General features: G+C 34.0%; 1 protein-coding gene across 20 annotated transcripts in view; it reads right to left on the bottom strand.

The window, feature by feature from the left end:
- Positions 1 to 12,765, bottom strand: part of mamo (maternal gene required for meiosis) — a 144,366-nt gene that overhangs the window by 20,898 nt on the left and 110,703 nt on the right. Inside the window, exon 1 of one of the 20 annotated variants that reach the window (XM_077442712.1) lies at positions 9,548 to 9,925. The exons of the other annotated variants lie outside the window; for them this stretch is intronic. Within the exon in view, the coding sequence (XP_077298838.1) occupies positions 9,548 to 9,557 (10 nt within the window). The 5' untranslated portion in view covers positions 9,558 to 9,925. Of the gene's footprint in view, positions 1 to 9,547; positions 9,926 to 12,765 lie in introns of those variants that run through there. 20 annotated transcript variants of the gene reach the window in all.

A 12,765-nucleotide genomic window follows, 5' to 3' on the forward strand; every position in this document is an offset into this window, starting at 1 on the left:
TATTAAATATTTCATCTTGTTTCATTTTCTTCTGTAACAAATATATTACTTAACAAAAGAAGCCGAGAATATCTTTTTGGAAAATTCGCAGTAATTTTATTTGCTAATATTACACGTTTCAGAAAAAAATTTACCTGCGGCGCACGAAAATTAAATATTATATTAAATGAATATTTTTTATCTTGTTTCTATTTTCCTTGTTTTTTTTACTTTCCGTAGAATTTTACTTTCTGAAAAATAATTATAATTCCTTGCTAACATTTCTTGTTATTTGAGGGAAAAATTATAAAATTTTTGGGCATGCAACATAATTTTTTTTATATAAGTAGGGGGGGGGACAATATTTTGGTGGAGCGTCCCATTTTGAGTCTTGTGAAATATGGTCACATTACACATACATATGTACATAAGTCACAGCGACAATGCACAGTTTTTTAAATAGTGCTCACTTTTTATCAAGTGCACGAATGTGTGCACCTGGTTACTATGCAGTTTAAATATAAAATTAAACACGTTTTTGTGTTTTTCAACGAAATGCATCTTTTTTGTTGAAAAAATTTGCACTTTGTATGTAAACATTTCATTTTATTCATTATAGCGTTAATTAAGAAAAATTACTTAAAAATGATTTTTTTTGATGAATTTATTATAAAAAGTTTCGTTGTAAGTGAAAAGTGACATTTAGTATTCATTACAATTAAAATTAAATTACATAAGTGATTAATTGAAATTAATTTATTTATAACTGAATTTTAGCTCGAATGGAACTGAAAGTTTTAAAAACAAATTAAATAATAAAAAAAAAAAATACTTAAATGTTATTACGGCATTCACTTTTTTTTGATTCGACGATTTTTTTTTAAATATTATATAAGCGAATAATATATTTAATATTCCGTCTGATGAGGCAACTCTTAAACGCATTTGAATAAATTGTGCAATTCTTTTCAAGCGATTTTTGACCAACAGGATGTTACCATATCGCGAACAAAGTTGATATTTATGGCATTAATAAATTCAATATTTATAACAACGTAATCGCACCAAACGGAATATATCCGATTTATTACTAAAATTTTCGGTCACGATTTAGTGAAAAGTAGTGTGGAGATTCACCGATAGATGTCAATGGTATAATATTTACTCTGAGAGCGATTCGGAATCAACAGGTGGACACGTGTCAGTGAACACACTGAAATTTACGACCCAAATATAATGTAAAAAACTACGAATTTGGGGGGGGGGGGGGTTTAAATAAGTACATAAAAAATTTTGCAAAAAAAAAAACGGTCGCATTATTTTCGGCCAACGTCGTTCTCCTTGCCATAGGTCAAAAACATCGAAGTAATTATTTCCACATTTTTTAGGCCACAAGTAACGAGTGTGCGTCCATTATGTGTCAAATATAATTATTTCGATCACCCTACCGTTACGACCATTTTTTTTTATAGATCAATATCACATTTTATGAGACGTGTAAAATGGGTTATATTCTGAAATCGGTTTGATAATTGCGTACAATTTCCTTTTATCGGTAATCATACGTACCTGTCTATTCGCTAATATACCTATATAATTTTTGCGAATTATTTAAATCTTCCAGTGGGTTTCCGGAAACCGTTAGTTTAAAATAATAAAAAATCCAGATACCTGTTGCTAAATGCTTTTGTAAATAAACAGTCGCTCTCCTGCACTGTATTTTCAATGTTTACTTATTAATATATCAATCCCGAAACTTGTGTTATGTTACATCTAGTAACAACACCACATTTGCGACTGGGATAGTTCCAATCTAGAATCGATTGAATCCTCTCCCCGAAGCTGTAAACTTGTGTTATTTTACATCTACTGACAACACCACATTTGCGACTGGGAGAGTTCCAATCTACAATCGATTGAATCCTCTCCCCGAAGCTGTAAACTTGTGCTATTTTACATCTACTGACAACACCACATTTGCGACTGGGAGAGTTCCAATCTACAATCTATTGAATCTACTCCCCGAAGCTGTAAACATGTGTTATGTTACATCTACTAACAACACCACATTTGCGACTGGGAGAGTTCCAATCTAGAATCGATTGAATCCTTTCCCCGAAGCTGTAAACATGTGTTATGTTACATCTATTAACAACACCACATTTGCGACTGGGAGAGTTCCAATCTAGAATCGATTGAATCCTCTCTCCAGCTAAGCCGTAAAATCATTATTTCACATCAAATGTCGTAACACAGTTCAACTAGCGGCGTGGATTAGTGGTTAGCATATTATGCTGTCGAACAGAGTGGTCACGGATTCGAGTCCCACTAGAGTCCCGCTGCTGGCCAGACCTTGGTTTGTGACTCCAGGTCTCGATCATTTCTTATCAGAGTTTGCCAATTTTACTGGTTTTCACTGAAATGGTTCCTGTAAAATTGGCATTTTCTTTCATCGATCCCATCCTGCTAGAATTTTCCGATTTTTTCTAGATTAATTTCTGTGACGGTTCCAATAAATTGGCATCCTCCCTTTCAGATTCTCACAAATTCTTGTTATTAGCATCTCGCATTTGTTGAATCTTATAAAATGTTATTTACTAATAGTGTATAAAAAAAATTGTCAACTGTCCATAGATGTCTCAATGTGTTTTCTATATACTGTTATATTTAAAAAAAATATTAGTACTTATGTACAAAAATTAAGTAACTCCTGTCGTGGCAGTTTATTTATTTACATATTAGTTACAGTGACATTACATAAAACTCCAACGCGTCACTGTGGCCAGACATACGAGCGTAATACAAATACTATATATAAGGAAATTAGCGAGACATCTATGTTATAAATAGAGATCGGACCGGAAGCGCGCCGTTCATTGTTAATTGTTGCTGTGCTTTGTTCAATTTTATGAAGTACCTTTTTTTTGCACTCTAGCTATGTAAATAGACCAAAAACGCCCTGATTCCTGGAAAAAGCACGCTTCCTATCCGCCCTTTAGTTATAAATAATAAATTTTTGAAACCATATTCAAATAGTGGTGACCAGGATTGAACCCGGTGCCTCTCGGTGCTTAGTATCAATGCACCACCAAGCCACGCTGCTGGCTTTAGTGTTTTTTGTTGTTGTGAGAAACCCGTTGCTACAGATTTTGGATGACACCACTGAATTTATATTACTTCATTGAGAATTCCACGTATTATTGTTCGATGGCAAGTTGCATTGTAATTGTTTCTTTTTTTTTAGTATTCAGATTTGCGATATCGGTTCAGTATTGTAATTGAATTTTGAATGTCAAACGAGACGATATCCTGACACTTCCAGTGTGCAACCTTGACTCAAACCTTGCTAAAACGTGTACGTATCGAATAGCATCATAATTCAAATGTGTAATATTACGTTTGTGATTTAGCGCAAAAATATGTATAATGATTCAAATAAATGTCAGTGAAAATTCCGTGAACTTTATCGAATTCGATGTCGAGCGAAACTAGAACTATTATCGTTAACATTTATTTCATGCGATTTTCTAAAGCGTTTATCGGATTTAAAAAAAACGATTTTATTATGAATCGTATGTAAAATGCGTGTTTAATACGATTTGAAAAAAAAAACAGTGTTTACCATATTTAAAATTAACATTTATTATACATAGACGGTGAAAATTCGTAACCTTTTCATTATTTATTGATAAATTAAATATTATTCGTATGCCTGTTGAAAATTGAAATATGTAGTATTGTATGGCGCGCGTATAATATATACATTTATTTAATTAGTTTTGGTATATTTTACAATCAAATCAATAAAACGGGAAGTACATCTATTTATTTATTTTATTTTATTACATACATACATAATATGTGCCATGATTAATTAATCGACACATATGGTTAGATTATTTGTTTTGTACAGAAGTACAAACAACTGAATACAATTGAGACATCTATGGACAATTAAAAAAAACTTTTTGAAACACAGAAATGCATTTAGGTAGCATTTTATAAGATTCAACAAATTCGAGATGCTAATAACTCGAATTTTTGATAAACTGTGGGAGAGAATACCGATTTATTGGATCCGTCACTATAATTAAGCTAGAAAAATCAGAAAATTCTAGCAGCAGGAGACGGTTGATCTGTGTTTTTTAATAAACACAAGATTTAGCCCCCAGCGTATTTAGGGATTGCAATTTACCGTCAAATTTCATAAATCAGTAAACGGTAAATGATTTTTCCTACTACCGGTATACCGGTATTTACCGGTAAATTAAAAATTTTTGGATTACATAACTGTATGTCGTTACTAGTTCTCAAAACGTTAGCCTATATTGAATAGTAATTAATAAAAAAATAAAGCTCAGGTGAAAAATGTCATATAAATATATTTAAGTTAATTCGAAATAATTGATAATTTTTATTTTTAGCGTTGCAATGCCAAAATAAGGCATGCGATTCCCGTTCCCGTTGCGTTCCCGTTCCCGTTCCCGTTTTAAGTTATTGTTGGAACTCAACAACGTCTCTTCAACACCGTGTCGTCATAAACCAACTGGCCACGCGGTTACCAACGAACACATGTCCTTGACTACACAATGGCTCTTCATTCTATCGCGTCGGTAAAATCGTAATTACGAATATTATTATTAAGAGGTTTTTTCCCGCTTTTTTTTCCACAGTTATCTTCCCGAACATGCATACAACAAATCCTGAAAGTTCCATCGTAATCGGTTGAGTAGTTTAGGACCCTATACGAGACAGACAGACATTCAATATTATACATATATAGACTAGCTGAACCCGGCATGCGTTGCAATGCCACAATAACGCATGCAGTTCCCGTTCCCGTTCCCGTTCTCGTTCCCATTTGTTGGAAAAGCGCAGGCAGCGAACATATTTAAAATTATTGTGTTGCAATGACACTAATTCCCGTTTTTTTTTTAACAGTAATCTTCCCGGACATGCATACAACAAATCCTGAAAGTTCCATCGTAATCGGTTCAGTGGTTTAGGAGCCTATACGAGACACACAGACAGACATTCAATATTATATAAAATAGAGATATGACTTATTTCGATACTAATTTATATTTAAATGTTCGCATATCTAGAACATTGACAGTTGATTCCGATGTTATGTAATTGGGCAGAATGCCGGGATTGCATCTGACGATGATAGACACGTATGCGATTTATATTTTTAGCATCAGAGTGCGAGTGTATGTAATAAGCATGCAAATTACACAGCGAAGCCATAAGAAAGTGTTGTTGTTATACACCCACTCCTTGGATAAATTAAGATTTTTCAAACGTTTCCAAAAGACTGGATAAAATCATTGTGTCATCAACGATGCACAATACGACCACGAACATCCTGATCGGACCACGCTTATATTATATTATATAATATACATCGCAAACAAAAAAAATAAAACAACAAAAAAAAAAGCGAAGCGAAGCAACGCAGCGCACCCACGCTCTCGAGATGATCGCCATATTTGATTGATGGATTTATCGTGGAAGGAATGGACTGCAAGGTCGGCCAACGTGTTGCAATTCGCAAATTGGGCCAAAACCCGCGGGCCAATCTGGCCACAGACGCACCATTATGTTTATGACGATGTACAAGTGCGTGAAGAGTCATAAAAGTAATAGAAAATGATGAAGAACTCGTGTAATGACAGCGTTGAATGAGATATGTATGTATGTACTTCAAATTTTGAGATATACAAACTGAAGTACACGCATACATACGATGAATGGTCGCATTTTTATTTCGTTTCTGATATCGGGTGCAGAGAAATGTTATAATAATAGAAGTGCCTTTACGAATAAATAAACTGTGTCAATAATACGCCGCGCGTCTCCATACGGAATATGATCAGGGTCATCAAATATTCACTACAGAAATTAAAGTTTTATTTTGATATAGATTTATTTACAATTTGAGTATATGGTGGTGTTGGGCGTTGGTGGCCAATCCGTTTTTTTTTTTTGAGTTGGCGGATTATTTTTATCCACTTTCTTGTATTTTTCTGTCCTTGGGAACTCTTAAATTAACGTGTAATGTATAGTTTCAACAAAAATATGTATAATATACAATGAACGATGTTTATATTAATTAAACTTAAATAATTGGTTATTAATATAGTTGAGTATTCGAAGCCACCAATAGAAATGTTTTTACATTTATTTAAAAAAAAAATTTACATTTCTCTGGTGCTACCCCTGAAATTTTATGTAGAATGCGGGCGATCGCCATGACACTTTTAAAAACTGTCAAACTACGATGTTAATTGAATAATATGTTACTTAAACGATCAATTTACTTATAAAAATGTATCCCATGTTGTTTATGGTGTGTGTTTTGAATGCATTGTGCAATTTTTAATGATGCACTTGCCCATCTTGCGAGTAATATAAACAAACAGAGAAGTTTTTATCGGACATACATATGTACATATGTCGAGCACCAAGCATCAAATACGACTGACGCCAAAACTATTTGAAAAGGTCTATGGACATTCCTCACCTGACAACAATATGACGATTAAAGCCACTTCTATTATTATAAAATTTCTCTGGTCGGGTGACTTTATAGCTTGGGCAACCAGTGAGTTGCCTGCTGTGGCATGCTCCATACAACTGCGTACATTTGATCTGGTCACGGAACAAAGTCACTCACTTAGTTGCCCGCAAATCGTTCGGTTTTGTCGGGCTCTTAAGGTAAAGACACACATAGAGGTATGTACGTGCTTTGTATTTTTAGCTAGTTTTACACAGTACGCCAAATGTGTACAGTGTAAAACTAGCATCCCTTCGTAAACCTTACCCCTAGGAGTGTTTTCGATATTTTATCCTTGCATTCACATAGTTTTGACAGTGACCGATAACGGTGATCCCATATTTGAAGAAATATATGAGAAATCTGTCGAAATAATAAAATGGTACGAATTAAAAAAAAATTAACTGGGAACGCTCTTCTTTGGCTGGAAGTCATGAGGAATTAAAGAAAACACGTACCAAGTGCCTTTCAGTGTGTTTTTGCTCTAAAGCGCATGCCTTATTACTAGAGGTAGGACCGGAAGCGCGCCGTTCTTTGTTTATTGTTCGCCGTGCATTGTTCATTTTTATGATGAACCTTTTTTTATTGCACTCTAGCTTTGTAGTTTGCTCTATTTCCTGGAAAATAGACCCAAAACGCCCTGATTCCTGGAAAAAGCACGCTTCTGGTCCTACCTCTACTTATTACTTATAACCTAATAGTTATACTTTAATAGCCAAGAGTTAATATGAAAATTTTCGGTTCCATGACAGTTGTGCGGTAACCAGGTGTACGCATTCGTGCACTTGATAAAAAGTGAGCACCATTTAAAAACTGTGTATTGTTGTCGTGACTAGTCACCGGAGCCTGAGGGGGCCGTGTATTGTTCAAAGGTTGTAAATGCATTGTTAAAGGTTTGCCGAACAATGGATAGCACTGTGACTATCCTACCTTTAGTCGTGACGTTTGTACGAGCAATCCTCAGTGTGACGAAATAACCATCTAACCTACATATTTATATGACTTTAACGGTTTAAATGTGTTCAATGTATAATTGCCACATACCAAAATTTCAAATGCAATACAGATTTCCGATCTTCACTTTTAAAATATGTGCTTTATTAAAATACATAAGGAAAACTACAAACTCTTGGATCACACATTTTATACCCGTACATATACATATGTAATATAATCAAGAGGTTTTTATTTATTCTAACTGGTATACGTGCATTTGCATTTTGTTTTGATTTCAAATTGTGCACGAAACAGAATAAAAAGGAATGCCTGAAGTCACCCTTGTAAGCCCCATTTGCTCGCTATTCTTTTGCGACTTAACGGAAATAAGTCGCAATAGTAAAGTATGTAGGTAATCTGCGAGGACATGTCTGAATTCAACGAGGAGCAAAATAATAAAAATAAATCGCGATATGTACTACGATTTTATCAGTTTTTACGTGACTTCATTTTTAAAGATAAAATTTCGCGTATAGCGAAGTTGTATAATGAGGAATTTTGGTTCGAAACTTTGGCGTTATGAAAAACATGCCACGTAGTATTAAAAATGCAAAACTGAATTCATCAGCTAATTTGTACCTATTCCCTTTATCTACTCGGTCCTGTTTATACCCTTCAACTATAAATACATATTTAAAAATGAGAGTGAAAGCAGTTAATATTAGCAGCATTATGAAATACTAATAGCTATGACAGCATTTTCGATACAAATTGAGCGCATATGTATGGAAACTTGCACAAGACAAAAGTTCTACTTCCGGCTTTCGGATTTTGTTCAAAATTTTTTTATTATTTAAATTCACTATCAGTATTATACACATTAAATATCAAAAAAATAAAAATAATTTAAAAGGTCAAAATAAAATAATGAAATATTGTTTTAAAAATAATTACTACCTCTGGTTTACGAATTCTTACCAAACCCTTATCAGCTTTAAGTTAGTACATAAATAATAGAAATATAAATTTTCAGCTTGATACGTTCAGGGGTGTGGACAGAATAGTGGCCACAAAATTTTTGACCTTTCTAAGAGGAAAAAATCCCACTTCCAGTTTATTAAATTAAGCGATTTTTTTATTACATTAATACAAGAATTATACTTGAATTTTTTCGTGAAGAACACAGACGTCAAAGGGGTCGAAAAAAATAGTGGAAGAAAAATAGAACAAGAGTAAACCGCCACTTGCGGTTGACTGATGCTTACCAAATTTTATACACAACTTTTTATTAAGCTTAAACTTCTAGATATGAAATTTCAGTTCAATAAACTAAAAGATTTTTGAGAAAAATATAAAAAACCTCAATTCTCTAGAGTAAAAGTACTACTTCCGGTTCAGGTAAAAATATTCAAAAAATATTAAATTATAAAATTTATAATTTCTATCATATGTAAAAAAAATTCAGTCCGATTCAGTAAGCGGTTTGGGAGATAATTGAATTCAAAAACTTACGAAAAAGAGGACATCTATAGGGGAGGTACCATTTCCGTAACCGATAGTTAAGTTTCAGTCCAATAGGACTAACGCTGTTCAAAAAATTCCCAAAATACACACACACACATTTTTTCTAGATCATGAAAACGTGATCAGTAATCGATTCTGAGTTCGAATCAGTCAAAATCTCGAGTTCGAATTTTCACATGATCTCAAAACTTCATCTATTGTTACTACGTACATAGATAAAGTAGAATAGTGTGTATAAATGGGGTCTACCTCACGGCACCGAAAGTCAAATATCGGAAAGCAAAGATCGAAAATCGAAAGATCTCAAGTCGAAAGATAAAAAAAAAGAGTGCATGTTAAACCGTACTATGTATATATAATATACATCAGTGGCATGCGGTGAAATTATCTCTTTTTTCGTCATACAGCCTTGTTTAATGTGCGCGCGCAGGATACGGGAGGAAAAGCCTGTTCCTCTTGTTCCTGTTGTATCCTGCTCGCGCAAATTAAGTGAGGATGTACGACGGGGGAGGGAGAGAGATATATATATATACTGATATGTATACTAACCGTTTTTCATATTTAGGCATGGTAAACGAACATTTTCGATTTTTTAACTGTCGGTGCAGTGACGGTCATCCGTGTAAATGATCACTGGATCAGTAGTAGTAGTAGAATAGTGTTCCATAGGTCGCCACTGGTGTTAGTTGGTGTCTTTGGACTTTCAGCTGCAGAGTGGACACATTTTCGACCAGTATGAATAGTCAACTGGGTATCAAAGTATCAGTGTTGTGTATCAGTCACGACCTCGTGTGTCTGTTGAGCACGAGCACGAGCACGAGGCCCAGAAATAGAGTCGAGTGAGCGTTGGCAGTCACCGAATTGGCGGCAACTTGCAGTCAAGATCAAGGCCGACAAGACCATATGCAACACCCCACCCCACCCCACTCTTCCAAAGCAGACTTTACGTAACCGGATTATAAGAGTTTCGATATCTGCGTTGTATGCATTTCGCGCTCATAGTCCATTTGGTTTTATTTTTTGGGTCGAGACGTCCGTGCCGACTGCGCAACGGCTCGTCGCGAACCCATGACGTCTGGCGAGAGCTATGCCTCTCTCTGTTGCAGCGGTTCTCTGCCTTTTTATTTACTTTATCTATGTACGTAGTGACAATAGATGAAGCTGTGTGATCATGCGAAAATTCCAAATCGAGATTTTGACTGATTCGAACTCAGAATCGATCACTGATCACGGTTTCGCGATCTCGAAAAAATGTGTGGGCATGTATTTTGGAGATTTCTCGAACACCGTTAGTCCTATCGAACTGAAACTTAGTATCGATTATTGAAATTCTTATAGATATGGCGTAGATTTTTTTTAAATTTTTAAGTTGACCGGAAATGGTACCTCCCCCTTATTGGTGTCCTCTTTTTCGCAAGTTTTTGAATTCAATTATCTCCCAAACCGCTAATCGAATCAGACTGAAATTTTTTACATGTAATAGAAATTATAAATTTTATACCCTAATATATTTTTAAATATTTTTACCTGAACCGGAAGTAATACTTTTACTCTAGAGAATCGAAGTTTTTTATGTTTTTATTAGAAACCTTGTCCTGCACTACATTTGGTATCTCACGGTACCAGATGAGTTTTTGAACTGATAGGAGAGCTTTAAGGAAAAAATTCCCGGGTGACGCCGAGCAGTTTGAGCAATTTGACGTTTTCAATACAGAATCGTTAAATTTGGTCTTACCGTATTTTAGAAGGGTTTGGAGTAGGGATCCCAAATGTTCGTCGACTTCGACTATTCGAATATCGAATAGTAAATTATGAGCTATTCGAATATTCGAATATATTCGAAAATTAAAAAAAGGTAATTGCATATGTACCAAGCATAAATTTTAATTAATCGTCTTATTATAGTTGCCATTGAATTCCACTTCGTTTTTACAGCCAATAATAATTTACCAATTTTTTATTTTCTTTATTCATTATGATTTCTTGTAAAAATGTATATTTCACCGGTGACTTCTTAAATATTCCTATTATTTTTCTGATGTTTTCTAAAATTTTGTAGAGATTATTATCGATCGCAAAGTTATTTTCTTCAAACATTTCCGTATTTAATGAATACAAATCTGTTTCTTTATTATCTTCATTTTTATCACAATTATCCCCATTATATATTTAATTTTCTACATAAACGTCAGCTTCTTCGTCATCATTCTTTTCATGTTGATTTTAGTTTATAAATTAATTATTATAAAAAAAATGTTTTTTAAAAACATACCTCTTCTATAATTTGTATATAAAATTATTATTTTGAATAAAAATACCATTACTTTATTTTACTACCGCCATCTATGTTTAAAACTAATAAACAAACGGTGGATAGACGTCAACTACTATCTCACCGGGCAGATTTAAAACGCGTCTTACACGATATTTTTGCACCATCGTAATGGCGGAGGATCCATTTAATTATATTGATGACCAAAATGAGCAATATGGCAAAGTATGAAAACGATCGGATAAGAGGCAAACTTTTTCCTGAATTGTAATCGTAAGTGAAACGTAAAGGAGGTATGTAAAAAATATATACACGAATAATATTCGAATAGTTGATGAAATATTCGAATAACGAATGGCTGAAAAATCAGACGAATGATTCGAATACTCGAATATTCGAATATTCGATTGGGATCCCTAGTTTGGAGTTCGGAATGGAAGGGACTTCCATAGAAAACGACCCGAGAAAAGCTGTGTGCTTGTCTGTTATTATTTAAAAACAGTTGTTTATAAACTACTGGTTATATATGTATGTAATACATTGATGTTCTTTTGGAATTGAATCGACTTTAAAAAGACGGGCGTATTGAATTTCAACAAGTCAAATCTAATCTTTTGAACATTTGTCGGCTCGAAACCCAACTCGCAATAAAAACTGTGCAGATTGATTTCACAGTGTCGATCCAAAGTCCTCAGGAACTTCCGGACCTCGTGTCGGACCAAAGAAAAAAAAAACATAAAGACTGCATTCCATTTGAAAAGTACGGCAAAAAATGCAACCGCTGTTGATTCTCCAACTCACGACGATTCAGACAAATATCGATTTTTCATCAAATTAAAATGCATATTGCAAATAACTACTTACGAGTATGTATGTATTTCAAAAGTTCCGTTCGGTGAAAGGAAATCGAGTGTCATTAAATTGATAAAAAATATACATACGTACAACATAAAAAAAAAAAACATAATCTACATAAATACAAACTGCAACACTTAGAATATGTAACATAATATATAAATAACCTTTCACTCTTGTGAAACGGATAGGATCAAAAATGCGAGTGTTATTAAAATGGTTACATTCACTATTGACTATCGATACTTGTGCCCAAAATTACTTGCATATGTATATAAGATACCATTGTTCTGTTGAATGGAAACATATATACCATGGCAATTGATTATTATATTGTAATGGAAGCCCATTAACCCTAAAACAATTGAGCCGAGCAATTAGTTTAAACATTTCCGCGGGTTAAAAGCGTATGTTACGCCAAGTGTACCTTACGAAAGTCGGTCAGCTAAAAATATAAGAGTCATACGATCGATATTTTAATGGTTTGTATTCACCGTTTGTATTCATTGAAGTGACTTTAAAATAATATGTTGATCTAAGAAACATTACCTTGCTCTGAGCATATCGAAAATTGCATATTTTATTTCTTTGTTCCGAATAATACTCGAATTGTACGCGAACGACTAGGCAAGAGTGCGGG

This window comes from Arctopsyche grandis, chromosome 1, assembly GCF_051622035.1.
Source record: "Arctopsyche grandis isolate Sample6627 chromosome 1, ASM5162203v2, whole genome shotgun sequence".
Lineage (NCBI taxonomy): Eukaryota > Metazoa > Arthropoda > Insecta > Trichoptera > Hydropsychidae > Arctopsyche > Arctopsyche grandis.